General features: G+C 45.2%; 1 protein-coding gene and 1 long non-coding RNA gene across 3 annotated transcripts; one reads left to right on the forward strand and one right to left on the reverse strand.

Annotated features, from left to right (window-relative positions):
* Nucleotides 1–10,008: 10,008 nt before the first annotated feature.
* LOC109754421 (uncharacterized) lies at nt 10,009–15,822 on the forward strand. Of its 2 annotated transcripts, XR_006666647.2 has the most exons (4): nt 10,009–10,477; nt 10,633–10,719; nt 11,348–14,513; nt 15,338–15,822. It is a non-coding gene; the product is annotated as an uncharacterized lncRNA (long non-coding RNA). The 2 variants fall into 2 exon arrangements; XR_012189773.1 differs by having other exon boundaries at nt 11,348–15,822.
* A 6,671-nt stretch (nt 15,823–22,493) lies between these two features.
* Nucleotides 22,494–24,844, reverse strand: LOC123494687 (putative leucine-rich repeat receptor-like protein kinase At2g19210). The gene has a single exon (XM_045230725.2). The coding sequence runs from the start codon at nt 24,529–24,531 to the stop codon at nt 23,944–23,946; it is 588 nt and encodes a 195-aa protein (XP_045086660.1). The 5' UTR covers nt 24,532–24,844; the 3' UTR covers nt 22,494–23,943.
* Nucleotides 24,845–26,689: the final 1,845 nt, after the last annotated feature.

Raw genomic sequence — 26,689 nt, forward strand, 5'->3', positions numbered from 1 at the left:
CGGTAACGAGATTGAACAAGGTATTGGGATACCGACGATCGAATCTCGGGCAAGTAACGTACCGATTGACAAAGGGAATTGTATACGGGATTGATTGAATCCTCGACATCGTGGTTCCTCCGATGAGATCATCGTGGAACATGTGGGAGCCAACATGGGTATCCAGATCCTGCTGTTGGTTATTGACCGGAGAGTCGTCTCGGTCATGTCTGCATGTCTCCTGAACCCGTAGGGTCTACACACTTAAGGTTCGGTGACGCTAGAGTTGTAGAGATATTAGTATGGGGTTAACCGAAAGTTGTTCGGAGTCCCGGATCAGATCCCGGACGTCACGAGGAGTTCCGGAATGGTCTGGAGGTAAAGATTTATATATGGGAAGTCCTATTTTGGCCACCGGAAAATGTTCGGGATTTTTCGGTATTGTACCGGGAAGGTTCTAGAAGGTTCTGAAGTGCGGCCCACCTGCATGGGGGGACCCACATGAACGTGGGTAGTGGGGTCAAGACGCACCAAGATCCCACCTTAGAAGGAATAAGATCATATCCCGAAGGGATAAGATCAAGATCCCTAAAAAAGGGGGATAACAATCGGTGGGGAAGGGAAATGATGGGATTTCTTTCCCCCACCTTTGCCAACGCCCCAATGGACTTGGAGGGCAAGAAACCAGCCCCCTCCACCCCTATATATAGTGGGGAGGCGCATGGGAGCAGCACCCCAAGCCCTGGCGCCTCCCTCCCTCCCGTGACACCTCTTCCTCCCTGCTTGCGCTTGGCGAAGCCCTGCCGGGATCCCGCTACTTCCACCACCACGCCGTCGTGCTACTGGATCTCCATCAACTTCTCGTCCTCCCTTGCTGGATCAAGAAGGAGGAGACGTCCCCGCTCCGTACGTGTGTTGAACGCGGAGGTGCCGTCCGTTCGGCGCTAGGATCATCGGTGATTTGGATCACGACGAGTACGACTCCATCAACCCCGTTCTCTTGAATGCTTCCGCTCGCGATCTACAAGGGTATGTAGATGCACTCCTCCTCTCTCATTGCTAGCATCTCCTAGATTGATCTTGGTGACACGTAGGAAAATTTTGAATTTCTGGTACGTTCCCCAACAGTGGCATCATGAGCCAGGTTTATGCGTAGATTCTATGCACGAGTAGAACACAAAGTAGTTGTGGGCGACGATTTGTTCAATTTGCTTACCGTTACTAGTCTTATCTTGATTCGGCGGCATTGTGGGATGAAGCGGTCCGGACCGACCTTACACATACTCTTACGTGAGACAGGTTCCACCGACTGACATGCACTTGATGCATAAGGTGGCTAGCGGGTGTCTGTCTCTCCCACTTTAGTCGGATCGGATTCGATATCACCGTTGTGGCTTTTGCGTAGGTAAGAAATGTTCTTGCTAGAAACCCATAGCAGCCACGTAAAACATGCAACAACAATTAGAGGACGTCTAACTTGTTTTTGTAGGGTATGCTATGTGATGTGATATGGCCAAAAGGATGTGATGAATGATATATGTGATGTATAGGATTGATCATGTTCTTGTAATAGGAATCACGACTTGCATGTCGATGAGTATGACAACCGGCAGGAGCCATAGGAGTTGTCTTAATTTATTGTATGACCTGCGTGTCAATGAAAAACGCCATGTAATTACTTTACTTTATTGCTAACCGTTAGCCATAGTAGTAGAAGTAATAGTTGGCGAGACAACTTCATGAAGACACGATGATGGAGATCATGATGATGGAGATCATGGTGTCATGCGGGTGACGAAGGTGATCATGCCGCGCCTCGAAGATGGAGATCAAAAGGCGCAAGATGATATTGGCCATATCATGTCACTTTATAATTTGCATGTGATGTTTGTCATGTTTACATCTTATTTGCTTAGAACGACGGTAGCATAAATAAGATGATCCCTCACTAAAATTTCAAGAGATGTGTTCCCCCTAACTGTGCACCGTTGCGAAGGTTCGTTGTTTCGAAGCACCACGTGATGATCGGGTGTGATAGATTCTAACGTTCGCATACGACGGGTGTTGACGAGCCTAGCATGTACAGACATGGCCTCGGAACACAAGCAAAACACTTAGGTTGACTTGACGAGCCTAGCATGTACAGACATGGCCTCGGAACACAAGAGACCGAAAGGTCGAACATGAGTCGTATAGTAGATACGATCAACATGGAGATGTTCACCGATGATGACTAGTCCGTCTCACGTGATGATCGGACACGGCCTAGTCGATTCGGATCATGTATCACTTAGATGACTAGAGGGATGTCTATCTAAGTGGGAGTTCATTAAATAATCAGATGAACTTAATTATCATGAACATAGGCAAAAGGTCTTTGCAAATAATGTCGTAGCTTACGCTTTAGTTCTACTAAGATATGTTCCTAGAGAAAATTTAGTTGAAAGTTGATAGTAGCAATTATGCGGACTGGGTCCGTAAACTGAGGATTGTCCTCATTGCTGCACAGAAGGCTTATGTCCTTAATGCACCGCTCGGTGTGCTGAACCTCGAGCGTCGTTTGTAGATGTTACAAAACATCTGACATACACGTTTTGATGACTACGTGATAGTTCAGTGTGTGATGCTAACGGTTTAAAATTGTGGCACCAAAGACGGTTTTGAAACGTCGCAGAACATATGAGATGTTCCAAAGACTGAAATTGGGATTTCAGACTAATGCCCACGTCAAGAGGTATGAGACCTCTGACAAGTTTCTTAAGCCTGCAAACTAAGGGAGAAAACCTCAATCGTTGAGCATGTGCTCAGATTGTCTGAGTACTACAATCACTTGAATCGAGTGGGAGTTAATCTTTCAGATGAGATAGTGATGGTTCTCCATAGTCACTGCCACCAAGCTATTAGAGCTTCGTGATGAACTATAACATATCAGGGATAGACATGATGATCCTTGAGCAACTCGCGATGTTTGACACCGCAAAAGTAGAAATCAAGAAGGAGCATCAATTGTTGATGGTTAGTAAAACCACTAGTTTCTAGAAGGGCAAGGGCAAGAAGGGATACTTCATGAAACGGCAAATCAGTTGCTGCTCTAGTGAAGAAACCCAAGGTTGAACCCAAACCCGAGACTAAGTGCTTCTGAAATGAGGGGAATGGTCACTGAAGCAGAACTACCCTAGATACTTCGTAGATGAGAAGGCTGGCAAGGTCGACAGAAGTATATTGGATATACATTATATTAATGTGTACTTTACTAGTACTCCTAGTAGCACCAGGGTATTAGATACCAGTTCGGTTGCTAAGTGTTAGTAACTTGAAATAAAAGCTGCGGAATAAACGGAGACTAGCTAAAGGTGAGATGACGATATGTGTTGGAAGTGTTTCCAAGGTTGATGTGATCAAGCATCGCATGCTCCCTCTACCATCGAGATTGGGGTTAAACCTGAATAATTATTATTTGGTGTTTGCGTTGAGCATAGACATGATTGGATTATGTTTATCGCAATACGGTTATTCATTAAAGGAGAATAATGGTTACTCTGTCTATTTGAATAATACCTTCAATGGTCTTGCACCTAAAATGAATGGTTTATTGAATCTTGATCGTAGTGATACACATGTTCATGCCAAAAGATATAAGATAGTAATGATAGTACCACATACTTGTGGCACTGCCACTTGAGTCATATTGGTATAAAACACATGAAGAAGCTCCATGTTGATGGATCTTTGGACTCACTCGTTTTTGAAAAGATTGAGACATGCGAACCATGTCTATTAGTATATATGCATGAAGAAAGTCCATACAGATGGATCATTTGGACTCACTTGATTTTGAATCACTTGAGACATGCAAATCATACCACATGGGCAAGATGACTGAAAGGCCTCGTTTTTAGTAAGATGGAACAAGAGAGCAACTTGTTGGAAGTAATACATTTGATGTGTGCAGTCCAATTAGTGCTGAGGCACGCAGTGGATATCGTTATGTTCTTACTTCACAGATGATTTGAGTAGATGCTGAGAATATTTACTTGATGAAACACAAGTCTGAATTATTGAAAGGTTCAAGTAATTTCAGAGTGAAGTTGAAGATCGTCGTGACAAGAGGATAAAATGTCTGTGATATGATCATAGAGATGAATATCTGAGTTACGAGTTTGGCACACAATTAAGAAATTGTGGAAATTGTTTCACGACTAATACCGCCTGGAACACCATATTGTGATGGTGTGTCTGAACATCATAACTGCACCCTATTGGATACGGTGCATACCATGATGTCTCTTACAACTATCGTTTATGGGTTAGGCATTAGAGACAACCGCATTCACTTTAAATAGGGCACCACGCAATTCCGTTGAGACGACACCGTATGAACTATGGTTTAGAGAAACCTAAGCTGCCGTTTCTTAAAAGTTTGGGGCTGCGACGCTTATGTGAAAAAGTTTCAGGTTGATAAGCTCGAACCCAAAGCGGATAAATGCATCTTCATAGAATACCCAAAACAGTTGGGTATACCTCCTATTTCAGATCTGGAAGCAAAAGTGATTGTTTCTAGAAACGGGTCCTTTCTCGAGGAAAAGTTTCTCTCGAAAGAATTGAGTGGGAGGATGGTGGAGACTTGATGAGGTCATTGAACCGTCACTTTAACTAATGTGTAGCAGGGCACAAGAAGTTGTTCCTGTGGCACCTACACCAATTGAAGTGGAAGCTTATGATAGTGATCATGAAACTTCAGATCAAGTCACTACCAAACCTCATAGGACGACAAGGATGCGTACTACTTTAGAGTGGTACGTAATCCTGTCTTGGAAGTCATGTTGCTAGACAACAATGAACCTACGAGCTATGGAGAAGCGATGGTGGGCCCGGATTCCGACGAATGGCTCGAGGCCATAAAATCCGAGAGGATCCATGTATGAAAACAAAGTATAGACTTTGAAAGAACTACTTGATGGTCGTAAGGCTGTTTGGTACAGATGGATTTTAAAGGGAAGACAGACAATGATGGTAAGTGTCACCATGAAGAAAGCTCGACTTGTCTTTAAGATGTTTTCCGGCAAGTTCAAGGAGTTGACTGCGATGAGACTTTCTCACTCGTAGCGATGCTAAGAGTCTGTTAGAATTATATTAGCAGTTACTGCATTATTTATGAAATCTTGCAGATAGGATGTCAAAACATTGTTTCCTCGACGATTTTCTTGAGGAAAGGTTGTATGTGATACAACCAGAAGGTTTTGTCAATCTTGAAAGATGCTCACAAGTATGCAAAGCTCCAGCAATCCTTCTAAGGATTGGAGTAAGCATCTCGGAGTTGGAATGAACGCTTTGATGAGATGATCAAAGATTTTGGGTTTATACAAAGTTCATGAGAAACTTGTATTTCCAAAGAAGTGAGTGGGAGCACTATAGAATTTTTGATGAGTATATGTTGTTAACATATTGTTGATCAGAAATGATGTAGAATTTCTGGAAAGCATCCAGGGTTATTTGAAAAGTGCTTTTAATGGAAAACCTGGATTAAGCTACTTGAACATTGAGCATCAAGATCTATAACGATAGATCAAAAATGCTTAATAGTACTTTCAAATGAATACATACCGTGATAAGATTTTGAAGGAGTTCCAAATAGATCAGCAAAGAAGGAATTCTTGGCTGTGTTACAAGGTGTGAGTATTGAGTAAGACTCAAGACCTGACCACGGCAGAAGAAAGAGAAAGGATGAAGGTCGTCCCCTATGCTTTAGACGTAGCCTCTACAATATGCTATGCTGTGTACCGCACCTGAAGTGTGCCTTGCCATGAGTTAGTCAAGGGGTACAATAGTGATCCAGGAAGGGATCACATGACAGCGGTCGAACTTATCCTTAGTATCTAGTGGACTAAGGAATTTTATCGATTATGGAGGTGGAAAGGGGGTTCGTCGTAAAGGGTTACGTCGATGCAAACTTTGACACTAATCCGGATGACTCTGAGTAGTGAACCGGATTCACATAGTAGAGCAGTTATTTGGAATAGCTCCAAGTAGCGCGTGGTAGCTGCATCTACAAGATGACATAGAGATTTGTAAAGCACACACGGATCTGAATGTTGCAGACCCTTTGACTAAAACCTCTCTTGTAAGCATAACATGATCAAACCCTAGAACTCATTGAGTGTTAATCAGATGGTGATGTGAACTAGATTATTGACTCTAGTAAACTCTTGGGTATTAGTCACATGGCGATGTGAACTTTGAGTGTTAATCACATGGTGATGTGAACTAGATTATTGACTCTAGTGCAAGTGGGAGACTGTTGGAAATATGCCCTAGAGGCAATAATAAAATGGTTATTATTGTATTTCCTTTTTCATGATAATTGTCTGTTGTTCATGCTATAATTGTATTAACTGGAAACCGTAATACATGTGTGAATACATAGACCAGTTCATGTCCCTAGTAAGCCTCTAGTTGACTAGCTCGTTGATCAATAGATGGTAATGGTTTCCTGACCATGGACATTGGATGTCATTGATAACGGGATCACATCATTAGGAGAATGATGTGATGGACAAGACCCAATCCTAAGCATAGCACAAGATCGTGTAGTTCGTTTGCTAGAGCTTTTTTAATGTCAAGTATCATTTCCTTAGACCATGAGATTGTGCAACTCCCGGATACCGTAGGAATGCTTTGGGTGTACCAAACGTCACAACGTAACTGGGTGGCTATAAAGGTGCACTACAGGTATCTTCGAAAGTGTCTGTTGGGTTGGCACGAATCAAGACTGGGATTTGTCACTCCGTATGACGGAGAGGTATCTCTGGGCCCACTCGGTAATGCATCATCATAATGAGCTCAATGTGACTAAGGAGTTAGCCACGGGATCATGCGTTACGGTACGAGTAAAGTGACTTGCCGGTAACGAGATTGAACAAGGTATTGGGATACCGACGATCGAATCTCGGGCAAGTAACGTACCGATTGACAAAGGGAATTGTATACGGGATTGATTGAATCCTCGACATCGTGGTTCCTCCGATGAGATCATCGTGGAACATGTGGGAGCCAACATGGGTATCCAGATCCTGCTGTTGGTTATTGACCGGAGAGTCGTCTCGGTCATGTCTGCATGTCTCCCGAACCCGTAGGGTCTACACACTTAAGGTTCGGTGACGCTAGAGTTGTAGAGATATTAGTATGCGGTTAACCGAAAGTTGTTCGGAGTCCTGGATGAGATCCCGGACGTCACGAGGAGTTCCGAAATGGTCCGGAGGTAAAGATTTATATATGGGAAGTCCTATTTTGGCCACCGGAAAATGTTCGGGATTTTTCGGTATTGTACCGGGAAGGTTCTAGAAGGTTCCGAAGTGGGGCCCACCTGCATGGGGGGACCCACATGAACGTGGGTAGTGGGGTCAAGGCGCACCAAGATCCCACCTTAGAAGGAATAAGATCATATCCCGAAGGGATAAGATCAAGATCCCTAAAAAAGGGGGATAACAATCGGTGGGGAAGGGAAATGATGGGATTTCTTTCCCCCACCTTTGCCAACACCGCAATGGACTTGGAGGGCAAGAAACCAGCCCCCTCCACCCCTATATATAGTGGGGAGGCGCATGGGAGCAGCACCCCAAGCCCTGGTGCCTCCCTCCCTCCCGTGACACCTCTTCCTCCCCGCTTGCGCTTGGCGAAGCCCTGCCGGGATCCCGCTACTTCCACCACCACGCCGTGGTGCTGCTGGATCTCCATCAACTTCTCCTCCCACCTTGCTGGATCAAGAAGGAGGAGACGTCCCCACTCCGTACGTGTGTTGAACGCGGAGGTGCCGTCCGTTCGGCGCTAGGATCATCGGTGATTTGGATCACGATGAGTACGACTCCATCAACCCCGTTCTCTTGAACGCTTCCGCTCGCGATCTACAAGGGTATGTAGATGCACTCCTCCCCTCTTGTTGCTAGCATCTCCTAGATTGATCTTGGTGACACGTAGGTAAATTTTGAATTTCTGCTACGTTCCCCAACACCTCTCTCTGACGCCATGGGCCTCTCATGCTCCTCAGGTTCGGCGAGGTTTCGGTGATCGTCGCCTCCACGGCGGAAGCTTCCAAGGAGATCACCAAGACGTACGACCACATCTTCTGCACGAGGCCGCTGAGCGCGTCCGTGAAGGTCCTCAGCGAGCGCGGCAAGGGGATTGCGTTCGCCCCGTACGGTGGCGAATGGCGGCAGCTTCGCAAGATCTGCAAGTACCCTCTTAGAATTTTGCTCCATGTCAAATGCGGTGCTGCTCTGGCTCATATCAGTGGACCGATCACCTCCTTGCGAGGGGATCCTCTGGCCGAAACGTGATGGAAAACATGGTCGCCTGGCGTGGAGGCGGAGTGGGCGCGATGGGGCGGTGACCTGATTGGATTCCGGCGGCGGTTGTGCCTCCACGGCTGCGGGGGTAGCGTGGGGCCGGCCATGGCGGCTGGCGGCGGCAGATCTAGGGCCCCCACCCCAGATCGGTTCCCCTCCAGATGGTGTGGGCTCGGGCGCCGGCCTGGCGGCCCTGAGTGGCGGTGGGCGCTCGCCGAGGTTGCCCCCCTCACTGGCGTGGTTGGGGGTGGCCAGAGGTGTGTGCGTAAGGCCGACATCGTTCGGAGTTGGCTCTGACGTGCACGGCGGTGGGAATCTGGCAGGCGGCAGCCGGCTGTGAATCCCGGTAGCGTCATCTCCGACTCAATCTGCTCCAGTTCGTGCTAGTTCCAATACCTACCCAGTGCTGGCTAGACGGATCTGGCGGGTGGGCATGGATCTAGGGGAAACTCCAGACCGGCTTGGCGGCCGCACCAAAGTCGACGCCCTCAGCGCCGATTCTGTTCTTGGAGGCATCAGTGTGGATCCTACGCCCCCACCTCTGCCATGAGTGCAGGCGAAAGCCTCTGTTCCTCTGTTTGGGTGATGATGGCACTTTGATGTCGTGTTCCTTCCTGAAGGCGTCGGCCGGGGACTGCTCAGGGTGGTGGAGTTGCTGGTAGTTCGGAGTCGACGCGAGATGGCATGTAGGTGGAGCGGTGTGGCGTCAAAAGTATCATCGACGGTGGGTCTCGGCGGCATGGCACAGTGGAGACTCGGTGTCCGATGCGCGGAGGTGGACTCGCGCAGGAGGAGGAAGTTGTCTGTCGTCATGGTGGCATTGATGCCAGAGAGGCCTGGCATTGTCGGTGCATCAGTTCTGCTCCGAGGATGGACCGATGGAAGATGGAGGGACGGCCCTTGCAGCGTGCGGTGCTCACTAGGAGTGTGCCGGACCGGTGTGTGCCCCAATCTAGGTAGTGGCTTGGATGGGACACCCGGCTTTAGATGTTAGGTTTTGGTGCGATGTCTGTTTGGTATTAGGCCCGGACATTCGGCACACCTTCATCAACGGGATATGAGTAGCAACAGCGTTGCCAAGATGGTGGCTTCAGGCTTATTGATGTATCACCTTGTATGGTCTTTGTGAATAATTAATAATATGACTGCATGCATCGTTCAGATGCAGAGGCCGGGGGTACATCCTCCTTTTCTAAAAAAATAAAATAAATAAATAATGCAGATATGAACTACTTACATGCTTCTGACCCTTGGAGGGCTTGCATTGGCATAGAGTCAGAAGTCAGTGTATCCCATCCAGAAATAAGAGATGAAAGCTCCTACGAGGCTCCTCAGAGCTCAGCGACTCTCGGCCGTCGGATCGAATTTTTGATGCGTTCTGGACCATTGGATATCGCTCCCGATAGATCTCGTCCGTCGGATCAAAAAAAGTTACTGCTGGAATGAATAGTTACCGTCTCGTTCGTGCCATCGCGCGTAATTACGCTGCCTCGCCGATGGCATTTTCGTCATTTCGCTCACAGGGGGTATAAAAGGGCCGGCTCCCGTGGTGAACCCTAGCCTCCTCCTCTCCCCTCCCACGCGCCTCCTCTCCCTATCTCTCTTTCGTTCCCCTCCCCTCCCACGCGCCTCCTCTCCCTCTCTCTCGTTCCCCTCCCCTCCCCTCCCGCGCGCCGCTCTCCTCCCGCCCACATCGCCGCCGCCACCCACCACCTAGAACCACGCCGTCGGCATCCATCCGCTGCTTCGGCGGTGGCCAGATGCGCTGCAACAGAGCCCTCATCCCTCTCTCTCGTCTGCTCCATGTAAGTCGCCTGATTCCGGCGAGCCCCGACATCTCCGCCACCGCGCAGCACAGCGCTGAGCTCGCCTCGGTCCGCTGCGTCCTCTCCTCCTGCCGGATTTGCCGCTCATGGCCCCCACCCGTGACCCTGCCCCGTGGTTAGGGTTTCGGGTGTTGGCTCCAACGCCGGCGGCTATGTCTGGTGATTTCATCCCCTCCCCTCCTTCCTCCTCCTCACCTCTCTCTTCCTCTCTCTATCTCTTGTTCTGTAGCAGCAAAGGACGAGTTGGCTGAGGGGATGATCATGGTGGCGGCCAGATCCGCCAAGGCTATAGCAACTGCCACCTCTCAACTGATTTTGGGTGTGCAAGAGGTAGTCAGATTTTTGGCCATGGTCTTGGAGTAGATATTGCATTAGGTCATGAACTAATTGTTCTTCTAGCTTTACTACTGGTTATCGATCAGAAACCAAATTGCAGGTTTATTGATTAGAAACTAATTTAGTTTAAATATGATCTCCAATTGCAGGTTCAAGGAATTGGGAAAGATAATGCAGAGGGTTGGAAGTAAATTGCAGTGTCTCTGATAGCACCAATTGCCATTTACGGATCCAAGGTAAGATATTTAGTTTTCTAAAATGATATGCATCATTGTTAAATGTTGGAATTAGGCAGTCCAGCAAGAAACTTGATGGCAACATGCCTCCTAGGAATAATAAGGACATTCTTTATATAGAGGGAAAGCAAAGACATAATTGCTTCTTCTGGTTTATTGTTACTTATTATATGTTGAGGCATGACTAAATCATTTATGAAATGCCATGATAAACCTTTTATTTCTTACTATAGAAAGATAAAAAGGTTCACCGTTAAGCACAAAACAGTCTGTCTTGGGATTGACAATTAGGGTGCAGAAGCATACTCAGCCATGGCACCTTGCTGAATGAAAATATTATTTTAGACTCCTAGTAATATATGCTTCCTTGCATTTGTTGCAAATTTTCCCACTTATGCCTTGCATTTATTGATTCCCCCCTATGGTGTGGGTTGTAGTTGCTGCTGTATGATGCTTTTGTGGCTTAGGGATCGATGCTACTCCCTTTAAGATTGTTGCTTCCTGATTTTTCTTACCAGGGGTTGTCATCTAAAGTTGATTTTTATAGGAATCAGAATCTATTCTTTTTTCTTCACCAGGAACTGGTTCCTAATTTGGCTGATGATCCTTTTCTTCCTATGGTATGCAGGCTCGTCGACGGGGCAGTGCAAGGCGTAACTCCGACGTGGTTCCTCGCTGGTTTGATGGTGTTCAGGCGCAACCCGGTGCCCACCGAGTACTGCCTCGGCTACAACCTCCCTTGGTGAGCTCCATCTTCCTCCTGCTCATCTGCTTCGGCTACTGCATTGGACATGGCCGTGCCTATATTGATGTGGTGCTCGTCTGGTTGATGCTCTATTCCCTGCTCATGCATCGGTTCCTACTTGAGCTCTTTAGTCATAGATGCATGCTATTCTAGGGTTTGCCGGCTGAGTTCATGTTTGGTTTCTATCATAGGAGTTCCTGCGATGATCTGGTTTACATGTGGATGCTCTGGTTGTATAGCTATGCTCCTGGATTTGCTAAATTGATCAGTAGTGTTCGTGCTAGGGCAATGATGATTAACCTTGACTGAAATAAGTGTGCCTTTGAGCAATCGAGGCACCCGTGGGTATCAAGCTGGATCCTCCCTCTTGTCTCTAGAGTCCTTTTTCATCCTGTGATACTTGTTGTTCTATCCTTGGATGGTCATTCTTGTTGAGTGATAACCAGGGCAGCTCCACTGTATATGATAAGAGATGATGGGGGTAGCTTATATGATCGAGGAAAGGCGAATCTGAGCCCACTATATCCAGAATCAAGAGACGGGAGGAGCACCGGGCGTTCTCAGAGTTTAGCGACTCTCGGCCATCCGATCGACTCCTTGATGCGTTTTCGGCCGTAGGATCTCGCTCCCGATCGATCTCGTCCGTCAGATCGAAACTGAGACCGTTTATGTGCCCCGGTCGTGCGCGCCTTGCGCGAATAGCCTGCCCAGCCGAGGGCATTTTCGTCATTTCACGCTTATGCGTATAAAAGGCGGCCGCTCCCGTGGAGATGACCTAGCCGCCTCTATCCTCGGCTATAGCCTCCCTTGGGGAGCTCCATCTTCCTCCTGCTCCTCTGCTTCGCCTACTGTGTGGCACATGCCCGTGGCTGTGGTGCTCGTCTGGTTGATGCTCTATGCCCTACTCATGCATCGGTTCCTACTTGAGTTCTGTAGTTGTGGATCCATGCTATTTTAGGTTTTGCAGGCTGTTGTTCATGTTTAGTTGCTATCATAGGAGCTCATGTGATGCTCTGGTTTACATGTGGATGCCCTGGTCCAATAGCTATGCTCCTGGATTTGCTAAATTGATCAGTGGCGTTTGTGCTAGGGCGATGATCATTAACCGTGGCTGAAATAAGTGTGCCTTTGAGCAATCCATACACTTGTGGGTATCAAGTTGGATCCTCCCTCTTGTCTCTAGAATCCGTTTTGATCTTGTGATACTTATTGTTCTGTCCTAGGATGGTCATTCTTGTTGGGTGATAACCAGGGCAGCTCCATTGTATAAACAGATTGATCTGTGATAAGAGATGACGGGGGTAGGTTATATGATCGAGGAAAGCCGAATCTGAGCCCACTATGCAATGAACCCTGAACTATTTTTATTTGTATTTAAATGTGTTACTTATTTATGCTCCGATGGCTTTCGTGCTGGGGCGATGATGATTAGCCATGTATGAAATAAGTGTGCCTTCGAGCAATCGAGGCACCTGTGGGTATCAAGTTGAATCCTCCCTCTTGTCTCTAGAATCCTTTTTGATCCTATGATACTTGTTGCTCTGTCCTTGGATGGTCATTCTTGTTGAGTGATAACCAGGGGAGCTCCACTGTATAAACAGATTGATCTGGTGATAAGAGACGGGGTAGGTTATATGATCGAGGAAAGTCAGATCTGAGCCCACTATGCAATGAACCCTAGATCCTTTTTATTTGTATTTAAAGGTATTGCTTATTTATGCTCCGGTGTTTATAGTCGTCTTATGTAAAGATTTCTTCTCTCTCATACCTTTATTGCATATGAGTTGTTCTTGATCTTTTATTGTTTGTTGTTGGTCCTTGATTTAATCTGGTCAAGAGTAAGATGCACTTTGTTATACTAGAAAGACATGCTCCCAGCAAGTTATAGGGGCCTCTCTTGCTGCCTTAAGTTTGTATGGTAAAGTATGCATCATGTGTGCCTCTGTTTTGTTTCCGTCTTGTATTCCTATGTCTTGCTTCACATATCATGGCACTTGATATATGCATGGTTGTTGGCGATCGGACGCCACCACCGCCGCCGATGCCATCGTGGTTCTTGCCGCCATCAAACATTAAGTAAGTCGTGACCTTCTCTTTTTTTGCTTAGTGATATGCGCATGGTTGCAACTACTCTACTGATTACAAAAGAAACATGAGCATGGCAGACATTGATTACAAAAGTTGTCTTCGTTCTTTCATGTGGAAGTCAGTGGCAGTACCTTGCGAGTTAAATTACCTTCTTTCCTATTAGAAAGCAGTGTATGCTCTCTAGCTACTTAATGTTTTCTTTCTTGGCTGTAGTTTATTTCATATTTGTAGTTTCAAAATGATATGTCAAACATGCTCTAATTTTTCATGCCATTAGTGATTTCGGCTCATATTACTTCCTCTATGTTTATGGTTGGGTAGTGGTGCTTTACTGATTAGGTATTCTCAATCATGTATCATATCTACGTTCAAAAATATGTTGGAGTTAGTAGCTGTGACCGTAGTTCGGCCTGCAATTCTTGTTGGCTATGCTGATGGCCCTACCGCTGTGATTGACACCGATGTCCTTCTGTAGTGACAGATGTTGCACGCCAGATAGGTCTCCACGGCGTGCAATATTTAGTTTTAGCTTTATTGTGTGAGTTTTTTGTGTTTTTCTGGTTTTCCATTGGTCCTAAATTGTACATCGAAATCAGTGTAGATGTATTAAGAGAGATGAGCTACTATGTAGGCATTATTTGTTTTTGTTATGTACCTGGTTACTTAATAATCGTTCTTAATATTCAAAAGGGACAGAAATAAGCTGAGTATTTGATCTGACTTGGTAGTGTTTGCCGGTTAACACATCTATGTCATTAGACCAGTTCTTTTTTCTTCTCACAGTTTGTCATTTAGAATGATTTTTTAGAGGAACCAGGAACTGGTTCCTGATTCACTTTGTCCTGTTTGTTGATGATCCTTTTCTTCCTATGGTTATGCAGGCTTGAGTCTCAGTTTGATCTTACGGTTCTACGGCTCAAAGGTTGATGACTGCCATGAGGCACTACCCAGTTAAATCTTCGTAAGTTGTTGAGCATGAACTTTTCTTCTTAATTATTTTCATCTTCTTAGCCTTGCCACATCATCTCTTCAAAATAGTTTGAATCCATCAACTGTGTGCTCTACCTAGGAAATTCATTGAACCGTAAGATTAAAACCTTCATAAGGTGTAGCCCTGTCTCCAACTACCTTCTGAATATTAACATTTTTGTTGGAAAAAGAAGAAAGATTGAATCATAGTTTGCACTAAATGAAAATGAGTTTTTTTTACATTTTATTCACTCACTAGGAGGGTCACTATTTATATGCTTGCTTCAACTTTTTCCGGATCACCATGTAAATCATTTGTACAGGAGCTCTGGAACAAGAAAAATAATAATCACAAGGGTGGAGGCTTAACATGTATTTTGTTTGCCATCTGGTGTTTATCTAATTTTTTGATGGTGTGACCAAAACCAGATTACCTTTTCTAATGTTAGTATTGGAGTGTTATCTGCAATGGCATCTACTATATATACTGAAAGTAGTTTTGTTTATCTTTAGAACTTGATATATTTTCTAAAACCACTTATTATGCTTCTATTTGTATCTATGACTTCTGAAGCAAGTCAACACCCACACAGGCAAACAAACCAAACTGCCGGTAGAGTCACTATATATAAGGAAATTTACTTTGCTTCCAGTAGTGGGTTTAGGCTTGATAGAAGCTTGGTTGTTTATATTTTCAGAAAACTGGATCTATCATGATTAAGATATTGTCAACATGTATATATTTGGTTCTACGGTGCCCTCCAGTGTTGCTTACCAATGTGATTTCTTAATGATTACTACGACATATCTTGCTAGGTCCAAGCTGACAACAATCCTCTTGGTCTTAAAAATTTTGTCGAGGCGGCAGGGATCAAAGAATAACAGATCTGGGTCTTCGCCTTCCAAGATTAGAAGGGGGAAACCATCGCTCACTGTCCATATGCTTTAAAAGCAAATCTCAAGTGCATTGCTTATACAAAATAATTTTGTGGTCATCTATCTCACAAACTATTCACAGCAAGTTCATATGCAATGGCACTCACGGAGGCAATTGAACCAAGCTATCTATTGTATGCCTAACTATGGCTTTGTAGTTTTATCGCCTCCATTGCCATTGTTGTCTTTTTCTCTCTTATGTTTCTGCTCATATTACTGAACTTAATGTTAGCTAATTAGTTTTCTATTCGTATGACCGTAGTGGATGCTGCCTTGCTTCTGGCACGGGTTAACTTTGATAGTCTCATGCCCATGTTTAACTTGATGATGTTACTCTTCTGACACATATTGAATGTTTCTTCTTACTCTTGAACCGGCCAGATAATCGGTTCTTCTGTTACATGTGCTAAAACTTGCCTTCATACTGATACATCATGCCGTTTGATCTTCCATCGGTTGACCATATCGTTGGGACCGGCACCCTCGCGATAAGGCGCGTTGCCGATCTAGTACCTTATTATTAGGAACGCATGGGTCACCCATCCAGTTCTTCAGCACTTTATACTTTGTCTTGATCGCAGCCATGGTAGACACTGCAGTTAGTAGCACCAATTGTTTGGTTCACATTTGCTAATTCTCCGTTGCCTTAAAACATATGAAAACTTACATACTACTAAGCCTAATGATGAGGACATCACTAACAAAGTTACACCCACAGCCCCTACTGATACATATACAGGACCAATTACTAGAGCTCGCGCACGCAATTAAATTACCAGGTACTTTCGTTTCTTGGTAATGATTCTAATGTCCATGAGAATATGATGCTGCCTAAATTGGATACATTTGTCTTGCTTGCGAATGAAGGGCCTAGCTTGGACAAGAAGGATGATCATTGGAGCAAGACCAAGCATGCAGATGATGGCGTGCGCAAGGGGAACAAGAACAGAGTTACAAGTGATGATTTCAGGACTTTGAAGCCACCATAATGAGTGCGTGAAGCCTTGGACGGAATATACAAGATGCCACTTCATAAATTTCGTCCAGAGGCTATCATAGGTGCTGCGTCACCTTATTATTGGGCCAGGCTCATGTAATTTCGAAATACTTGAGTATAGGCTGTTTTTAGAGTCCGTATGTGTGGGGAAACAAGAGTTAGGGATGGTTTCAGACCCCTCCTCCAAGGGCCACGAAATTCCCCCCTCTTCCTCCATATATACACAGCCCTTAGGGCATCGTTTAGACTTTGGGTTTTGTTTAGATTAAAAGTTCGCCATAGCTGCAACTTCGCGTACTTCGTTTGTGTTCAACGACCAGACAAAGGCGTCACAAAACCACACCTTCATTAATAAAGCTTTCCTCTTTTATTCGCAATATCCAGATTGCAATCTCAGTTTCTTGCTTGTTCTGTGTTTGCTCGCAGCTCGTGGTCAGGTTGATCGTGCTCCGGCGTGGTCAATAACCCCCCAGAAGTTGGTTTAGCGATTGCTAAGGCGCGACGTCTTCGCACGTTCGTAGTCGGATCGTCAAAGTCGACTCCCACAGAAAACGATTGCTATCTCATCGAAACATCGGGACACCTTCGCCTCTATCAAGTGGTATCAGATTTCCAGGTTGTTCGGTGAGATTTTACAGTTTTTCATAGTTTAGATCGAGTATGTTCTTCATACCTACAGTCCACGAAAAAGCCAAAAAAAAATTTAGGGTTAGTTTATCATATCCGAACCAGTCTGAGCCTTTGCATAGTCTTTTCAATATTTTGCTTTGTTGAATTTGCGGTTTGCATCGTCGTGTCAAGTTGCTGGTCTTAGCGTCTAGTTTCCCTTAGAGTTTCGAGTTCTATTCACAAGTTGTCGCGCCGCCGCCGCCACACCATCTCCATCGCTCCTGCCATCTACCACCACCGCTTATCCGCCACCAATCCGTATCCATATATCATCACCAATCCGTATCCATATACCATCACCAATCCGTATCCATATACCACCACCAATCCGTATCCATATACCACCACCGCTACCATATACCACCACCGCTGTCATATCTTATCATCATATATCCACCACCAATCCGAGTTCTTCTCATATTAGGTTTGTTTTCGAGATCCATCTATTTTCCGATTCGTGTTTCCTTGCCTGAGTAGGTTTCAAAAAAAAAAGTCTAGAGACCCCCTGGCAGTTTTTAGGCCAAAATTTCGGCGACCGGAAATATTTTCCCTATCCTATTTTTAGGTCCCAGGGAGTGTTTTGAGACATTCGCCATCATAGTGATTTTTTGTCGCACTTTTTCTTCATCGCAGCCCTGATTTCCGAAAAAATAAATTCCAAAAAATTTCGTGCCTATACTATTAGTTTGACTTGGGAAGAGTTTTGAGACACTCGCCATTATAGTGATTTTTCGAAAAAAAAGAGGCGCAAAAAAAAGAGGAGCGCAAAAAAAAGAGCAAAAAATAAAATTTCAGAGTGTGCTTTTCCCTTGGTTACGTGCAGCGCCGTGATTTTGTTAGTGTCCTAGGTTCGCGTCTCTAGGACGGTCTAGCCTAGGACCAGCACAGTACCGTCGTTGAGCATTTATTCAACTTTGCATCTCTGAATTGATTATTTCTGACCTTTTTTGCTACCATATTATAAGCCTTCCCAGCTCCACATACATTTACGTTGTGCGTTTGACTCTCCGTGGTAATCGCTTTATCCAAGTTTTGAGAGTTTTGACTACAAAGGTTGCCTATCACCTCCTGCTGCTGGGGTAAGAACTGTTAAGAATTTGAGATTTGCTTGACGGATTTGTGACCCACTGCCACTCTCTAGTAGTCTGTAGGATCATATTCTTGTTTGTTTCTATTGCTGCTAACCATGGCAGGATCACAAGCCGACGAGACTGACTGGGAGAACATGACGAACAAGGAGCTTCATGATAAGTTTCAGCAAATGATGAGTGGACAGGTGGAAGATGTGCTAAACAGATTTGAAGAGGCCATGGAGAAGATAGATGGCATTGAGAAGGCATTCGAAACAAAGCTCGATAACAAGTTCAATGAATTGCTCGCGCGTCTTCCACCGCCTGCTACACCTGTCGCACCTCTACAACAACAACAACAACAACAACATCGCCTTGCAAATCAAGTGGGACGAGCACAACGCGTTCCCCTTGAGCCTGGTCAAACTTCTGGTGCCGGTGTACCTACTATTGATGCTTCTGTAGCTCCTGCTGCTACTGCAAAGGTGGAGGACCATTACGAGGATGAGGTTGATCAAAATCAGAACTACGTGCAACCACCAGCACCACCACCACCAGGTCGTCCTCATGCATATCATCGCAACGGTATGGCTGCACCACCACCTGAGGTACAAGCTCATGACCATCTTCCTAAACTAAAATTGAATATTCCACCATTTGAGGGTAGATATGTTCCTGATATATATCTTACTTGGGAGTTAGAAACTGAACAACGGTTTACATGTTTACAATATCCTGAGGAGAGACGTGTTCCCGCTGCTGTTTGTGCTTTCACTAGTTTTGCATGTGTTTGGTGGTCTGAATATTGTAGATTATATCCCATTCCAGCTACTTGGGCTGCTTTGAAAACTGCTATACGTACTTGTTGGGTTCCACCTTATTATTAACGTGAATTACTTCAAAAATTGCAGCGCTTAAGACAAGGAAAAAATTCTGTAGAAGAATATTATCAGGAATTACAAACTGGCATGATTAGATGTGGTATTGTTGAGGAGAATGAAGCTATGCTTGCACGTTTTATGGGTGGATTAAATAGAGAGATTCAGACCATTCTAGAGTATAAGAAGTATAATAATATCACTTGTTTGTTCCATCTTGCTTGTAAAGCTGAACGTGAAGTGCAGGATCGACAGGCATTGGCGCGGACTAACTTTTCTGCAGGTCGACCTTCATCATGGACACCGCGTGCATCCTCTACTTCCACACAGTCTACTGCACCGACATCTCCATCAGCTGCCACCTCCAGCCGTGATACAAGGAAGCAGGCACAACCACCACTATCTGCCAAGAGCACACCTATTGGGGCTGCACAGAGTTCTTCTTCTTCCATGGCATCAACAGGGCACACAAGTGATACTACTTGTCGTTGTTGTAAGGGACGAGGTCATTACACGAGAGAATGCAAATCTCAGCGTGTGATGATTGCTACTGAGGATGGTGGGTATGAGTCCGCTAATGACTATGATGAGGAGACTTTGGCTCTTATTACATGTGACGAACACGGTGGAGATGATTCTGATCATGAGACGCAATATATGGCTCCTGAAGACGCTGACATGTATGAATGTTTAGTTGCTCAACGTGTTTTGAGTGTGCAGGTCACACAAGCTGAGCAAAATCAGAGGCATAATTTGTTCCATACAAAGGAAGTAGTGAAGGAACGTTCTGTTGGCGTCATCATAGATGGAGGGAGCTGCAACAACTTGGCTAGCATGGAGATGGTGGAGAAGCTATCTCTCACCACACGACCACATCCACATCCTTACTACATCCAATGGTTCAACAACAGCGACAAGGTTAAGGTAACACGTATTGTTCGTGTGCATTTTAGTATCTCTACATATGCTGATTATGTTGATTGTGATATGGTACCTATGCAAGCATGTTCCTTATTACTTGGTAGACCATGACAATTTGATAAAAATTCTGTACACCATGGTAGAAACAATCAGTATACTCTTGTTCATAAGGATAAACATATCACTTTACTTCCTATGTCTCCCGATTCCATTTTGAAAGATGATATTAATAGAGCTAATAAAGCAAAACAGGAGAAAAATAAGAGTGAAAATCAGATTGTGGAAAAAGAATTTGAGCAACAAATGCAGCCTGATAATAAACCATCTAGTGTTGCTTCTGAAATTAAATTGAAAAGTGCATGTTACTTGCCACCAAATCTGATATTGATGATCTAGATTTCAGCAAATCTGTTTGTTATGCTTTTGTGTGCAAAGAGGCATTATTTTCATTCGAGGACGTACCTTCCTCTTTGCCTCCTGCTGTTACTAACATTTTGCAGGAGTTCGCTGACGTCTTTTCACAAGACGTGCCACCGGGGTTACCACCTATTCGAGGGATTGAGTATCAGATTGACTTAATTCCCGGTGCTTCGCTACCCAACCGTGCACCATACCGTACCAATCCAGATTCGTCGTTAACATGGAACAAGTATACCTGTGATATTGGTGTGCAGAATTGTAAAGAAGGGAGAACATGGAACAAGTTCGTCGTTAACGATGGATTTGTGTTTCGTGCTAACAAGCTATGCATTCCAGCTAGGTCCGTTCGTCTTTTGTTGTTGCAGGATGCGCATGGAGGAGGATTAATGGGACACTTTGGCGTGAAGAAGACAGAGGATATACTTGCTACACATTTTTTTGGCCAAAGATGATACGGGATTTTGAGCGCTTTGTTGCTCGCTACACTACATGTCAAAAAGCTAAGTCACGACTCAATCCTCATGGTTTATATATGCCTTTGCCTGTACCTAGTATTCCTTGGGAGGATATATCTATGGACTTTGTTTTAGGTTTACCTTGAACAAAGAAGGGGAGGGATAGCATATTTGTTGTCCTGGATAGGTTCTCGAAAATGGCACACTTTATACCATGTCATAAAAGCGATGATGCTGTTAATGTTGCTGATTTGTTCTTTCGTGAAATTATTCGCTTGCATGGTGTGCCAAATACTATTGTTTCAGATCGTGATACTAAAATTTTTAGCCACTTTTGGAGATGTTTATGGGCTAAGTTGGGGACTAAACTGCTTTTTAGTACTACTTGTCGCCCCCAAACTGATGGACAAACTGAATTAGTCAATAGAACATTGTCTACTATGCTTAGGGCTGTTTTGAAGAATAATAAGAAAATGTGGGAGGAATGCTTGCCTCATATTGAATTTGCTTATAATCGTTCATTGCATTCTACTACTAAGATGTGCCCTTTTGAAATTGTGTATGGTTTTCTACCTCATGCACCTATTGATTTGTTGCCTCTTCCATCTTCGGAGAAGGTTAATTTTGATGCTAAACAACGTGCTGATTTGATCTTAAAAATGCATGAGTTAACTAAGAAAAACATTGAGCGTATGAATGCTAAATATAAACTTGCTGGAGATAAGGGTAGAAAACATGTTGTCTTTGTACCTGCAGATCTTGTTTGGTTACATTTGCGTAAGGATAAGATTCCTAATTTGCGCAAATCAAAACTAATGCCACGTGCCGATGGTCCTTTCAAGATGTTAGAGAAAATAAATGATAATGCATATAAACTTGAGTTGCCTACAGATTTTGGGGTTAGCCCCACTTTTAACATTGCAGATTTGAAGCCTTACTTGGGTGAGGAAGATGAGTTTCCGTCGAGGACGACTTCAATTCAAGAAGGGGAGGATGATGAGGACATCACTAACAAAGTTACACCCACAGCCCCTACTGATACATATACATGACCAATTACTAGAGCTCGCGCACGCCAATTAAATTACCAGGTACTTTCGTTTCTTGGTAATGATTCTAATGTTCATGAGAATATGATGCTGCCTAAATTGCATACATTTGTCTTGCTTGCAAATGAAGGGCCTAGCTTGGACAAGAAGGATGATCATTGGAGCAAGATCAAGCATGGAGATGATGGCGTGCGCAAGGGGAACAAAAACGAAGTTACAAGTGATGATTTCAGGACTTTGAAGCCACAATAATGAGTGCGTGAAGCCTTGGACAAAATATACAAGATGCCACTTCATAAATTTCGTCCAGAGGCTATTATAGGTGCTGCGTCAGCTTATTATTGGGCCAGGCCCATGTAATTTTGAAATACTTGAGTATAGGCTGTTTTTAGAGTCCGTATGTGTGGGGAAACAAGAGTTAGGGATGATTTCGGACCCCTCCTTCAAGGGCCACGAAATCCCCCCCGGCTCTTCCTCCATATATACAACTCTTAGGGCGTCGTTTAGACTTTAGGTTTTGTTTATATTAAAAGTTCGCCATAGCTGCAACTTCGCGTACTTTGTTTGTGTTCAACGACCAGACAAAGGCGTCACAGAACCCACCTTCATTAATAAAGCTTTCCTCTTTTATTCGCAATATCCAGATTGCAATCTTAGTTTCTTACTTGTTCTTTGTTTGTTCGCAGGAAATAGACCCTCATGGTCAGGTTGATTGTGCTCCGGCGTGGTCAATAATCCCTCGGAAGTTGGTTTAGCGATTGCTAAGGCGCGACGTCTTCGCACGTTCGTAGTCAGATCGTCAAAGTCGACTCCCACAGAAAACGATTGCTATCTCATCAAAACATCGGGACACCTTTGCCCCTATCACCTAAAAATTGCACTCTCTAGCTTTATTGTAACTGCAATTTTAAGTCAGTAGTAGTATAATGTTATATATGGAGTGACTTGAGAGGAGGCTGGTTAGATGTCGATCAAAAAACTTTGAGACGATACTGATCCGGTTTGACAATAATTTTAGGAAAATTGTGATTTAATTTTCTTTTTTAGGCGTGCACTATTGTGGTCATGTACATATTTTATACGTGTCTATACAGAATGCACATACCATCCCTGGAGTCTGTGCCGATGATTGTAGTAGGGATGACGGAGAACACCTCGAGAGCATTGATTACAGGTGGCAGTGTTGAGTTGGGTGCGGCGATGATGGAGACGTACTCGCTCTTCCGAGAGGGCAAGCTATTGTAAGTGGCGCTGCCATAGAGGTACTTGGGTGTGAAGCCGTTTGGGTGCCATGGCTCGCCGATGATGCTGACGAAGAACTCACGCATGCAGTTGCTTGAGAGGAGCTGCAGCTCGGAGAAGTGCATGATGGCGATATACCCTGGCGATGGGTCGCTGGACTGCGCCACGGGATCCCGTTCCGCCGCGGCATGATTGCCGTTTGCATCACCGTAGTCGGCACTTCGAATAAGTCGCCTTCTTCGTGTTGCACCGTGTTCGTCGTTGTTATCTCGGTCCAGGTTGCCGAGTTGACCCGAGGGACCCATATTCTATCGTGTGGGTCGTCCGGATACCTGATCAATTGTGTCACGTAGGGTTAGTGCCATTGAAGAAATGAAAACTTAGAGGAAAACAATGGATGTTCAAAATGGAGGCCAAGCTAGTCCACATACCCTGGGTGGACAGGAAATTTGAAAGAAAAAAAATCAATAATTTTCTATTTTGTTACAACAAACATGTTGTGCCTTAACTGCATGCGATCTTTTTGGAAGAAATGGCATATTTTGATCTAGGCAAAAAAAAACAAGAAAGATTATTTTTTCCTTTTTCTCCAGATCACAAAATACGTCTTTTCTTCATTACAATTTGTACGCAGAGTTGCAGATAGAAGACATGAACATGTTTATTTCCCACAACCTTTATTATATTGTTTTGATTTTTGTTACTGGTTTCTCAAATTTGTTGTTCACCCGGGAACATATGCTTGGGAGGCAAAAACCGGAGAAAAACTTTGATTGGTATCTGATTCACCTGATGACATTGTTTTCGCTAGTTGGGCCGAAGTTGAGCCTGGACGAGAGGACGAGGCCCTGCGTCGTGGTTGCCTGCGGGTAGAGTGTCCTGTGCAGCAGCCTGAGCTCCAGGCTAGAGATGAAGGGCGTCCCGGCGCCGGTGTTCACCAGGCAGACGTGCAAGAAGTCGTCCGGCACCACAATAATAACCTCTGTGGACACCATCCCTTCCGGGCCCGTGATGTTTACCGTCGTCCACAGGTTGACGCCAACATAGAGGTCAAACACGGGTGGCCTGTCAAGGCCGTCGTAGTTTCCATACATGAACTTGGCTCGGACGAGGTACTTGAGACCGGACATGAGAGAGAGGAGCGTGTAGCAATTGCGCGGGCCAGTGGCGAAGCTTCGCAGATTGTGCCAGCTCCTGCCGGTTGACGGGGTTAAATACTCGGCCGAGATGTTGTGGTTGGTGCCGGTGTCGGTGAAGCCGGCATCTGGAGTATAGGGGAGTTTGGTGGTGTCTTCCACGTAGCTCGTCTTGCCTGGAAGACCGCAATCTATGCTTATGAACCCTTCAGTACAAACAACATGCGATGAATCCATCAATCACGCACAGACACAACGTGTACACAGTTCGACTGTGCATGCCTACGATCCATACGTTGCAAAAGAAAATGAAAATTTTCCGCAGCAAGAAATGTAAGAGAATGTAAAATTGTGTTGTGAACATGGGATCAATATTAGAAAATACCGTTGCTGTCAGGCTGGGCGCGAGCTTGGAGTACGCCACCCGCCGCACCGGCGAGGCAGATAAGCAGTAGCCACCGTGTTGGCGCCATTGTTCGGGGCGTTGATCGCTCCATTGCACAAACAAGCCGGCAATGCAGCACAATATATATGTTCGCTACCAGTTCGTGTAAAGGTAGGATAGAGATAGTATATATTTGATTCTAGGTGCTCCATCCATGTCTCGTTCACTGGGCCTACTTGTCGTAAACCGTCACTTGTACGGTTGTGTAAGGCCGGAAGTTGACTTGCCTGCCTATGAACTTGTCATCGTCCTTGCTCTTCTCACACTATTATAAGCACGAGTTGGGGGGCTGGTTCGGTAGCTCTTCTGACTTTATAGCTCTGGAACTGGCCGACGGAGATTGTGCATATGTACCTTATTTGGGAACTCCAATTCCATAGGTTTACCCTCGATCGCCTAATATAAACAAAGATGTGGTGATAGAAACATGGCAACTGACACCGCCAGAAGCTCCTTCACCCTTCGTCTAAAAGCTAACCAAGTTGAAATGAGCGAAATACAAGTTGAGTATCACGTGCGATTCATGGCGGTGAAAACTCCAGATTCTTCCACATGTCTGCCTCACAACGGATGCGTAAGAACAAGATCTTCTCCCTCACCTGAGACGGCTCGGTTTTTACCTCACACCAACAAAAAGCTGACATCTTGCGAGAGTTCTTTGTTACGTTAATCGGCTCTACTACCTCCACAACCTGCCCATTTGACCTAGAATCGATCTATCCTCACCCCGTGCTTGGGCTCCATGCTCTTGATGCACATTTCACTGAAGAAGAGATCAAACATGCCTTCTTTCAAATGAAAACACAAGCAAGCCCTGGCCCCGATGGTTTTGGCCCGTCCTTCTATAAAACTTTCTGGCCCTCTATCAAACAGGAAATTTTCTCCTTCTTCGCACAGTTCCACCAGGGTGTTGCAGATACGGAGCGTCTAAACCGTGCCCACATTGCCCTCCTCCCAAAATCTACCTCTGCAACCTCACCTGATGCCTTCAGGCCCATATCCATGCAAAACTGCCCGGTCAAAGCCATTGCCAAGGTTCTCACATCGCGACTTCAACCCTTCATCCCACTTCTAGTACACGGTAATCAAACTTTCATTCCTAGGAGGAACATTGCCGAAAACTATGTCTTTGCAACAGATCTCATCAGCTCTTGCCACTCTCGCAAACGCCCCACCATGACCTTCAAACTTGACTTCAGGAAAGCCTTCGACTCGGTTGCCTAGAACGCCCTAGACAAAATCCTGGATGTCCGTGGCTTCTCCCAAACTTTTCGTAACTGGATTCAGAATATGCTCAACACTGGCAAGACTACCATCCTCCTAAACGGCATCCCAGGTCGATGGATTCCATGTAAGAATGGACTGCGCCAGGGAGACCCGGCCTCCCCCTACCTTTTCCTAATTGTTGCTGATCTGCTCCAACAACTTATCCTTCAAAACCCTGATCCTAATCTTCACCATCCCATCTTCACCCACCTGCCCCCTACCATTCTTCAATACGCTGACGACATGTTGATCGTTGTTGCTGCCTCACCCAACACTTCTGCCACACTCAAGAATATACTCCAGCACTTTGCCCAGGCTACTGGCCTCACCATAAACTTCTCAAAAACCACCCTAGCAACCCTGCATACAAATGAAACCCTAGCTGCCAGCATTGCCCTTGCCATGGATTGCACGCGTGCCTCCCTTCTTCAAACCTACCTCGGCCTCCCCCTCGCCCGACCAAGCCACCATCCAATGCATTCGCCCTGCTGATTGAACGTACTCGCAAACTTCTCACCGGCTGGCGAGCAAAGCTACTAGACAGGGGCGATCGCCTCATAATCATCTCCGCAGTCCTCGACTCCATTCTTACGTACTTTATGTCTATCTTTCGAATCCCCAAGAAAACCCTAAAGCTCATTGATTCCCTGAGAAGATCTTTTTCTTTGGGCTGGTGAGGACGCC

Source organism: Aegilops tauschii, chromosome 7, assembly GCF_002575655.3.
Source record: "Aegilops tauschii subsp. strangulata cultivar AL8/78 chromosome 7, Aet v6.0, whole genome shotgun sequence".
NCBI classification, from domain to species: Eukaryota; Viridiplantae; Streptophyta; class Magnoliopsida; order Poales; family Poaceae; genus Aegilops; species Aegilops tauschii.

Excerpts from the sequence above, each read along its gene's own strand:
- LOC123494687 (XM_045230725.2), bottom strand. The coding sequence starts at position 24,531 with ATGGATTCATCGCATGTTGTTTGTACTGAAGGGTTCATAAGCATAGAT.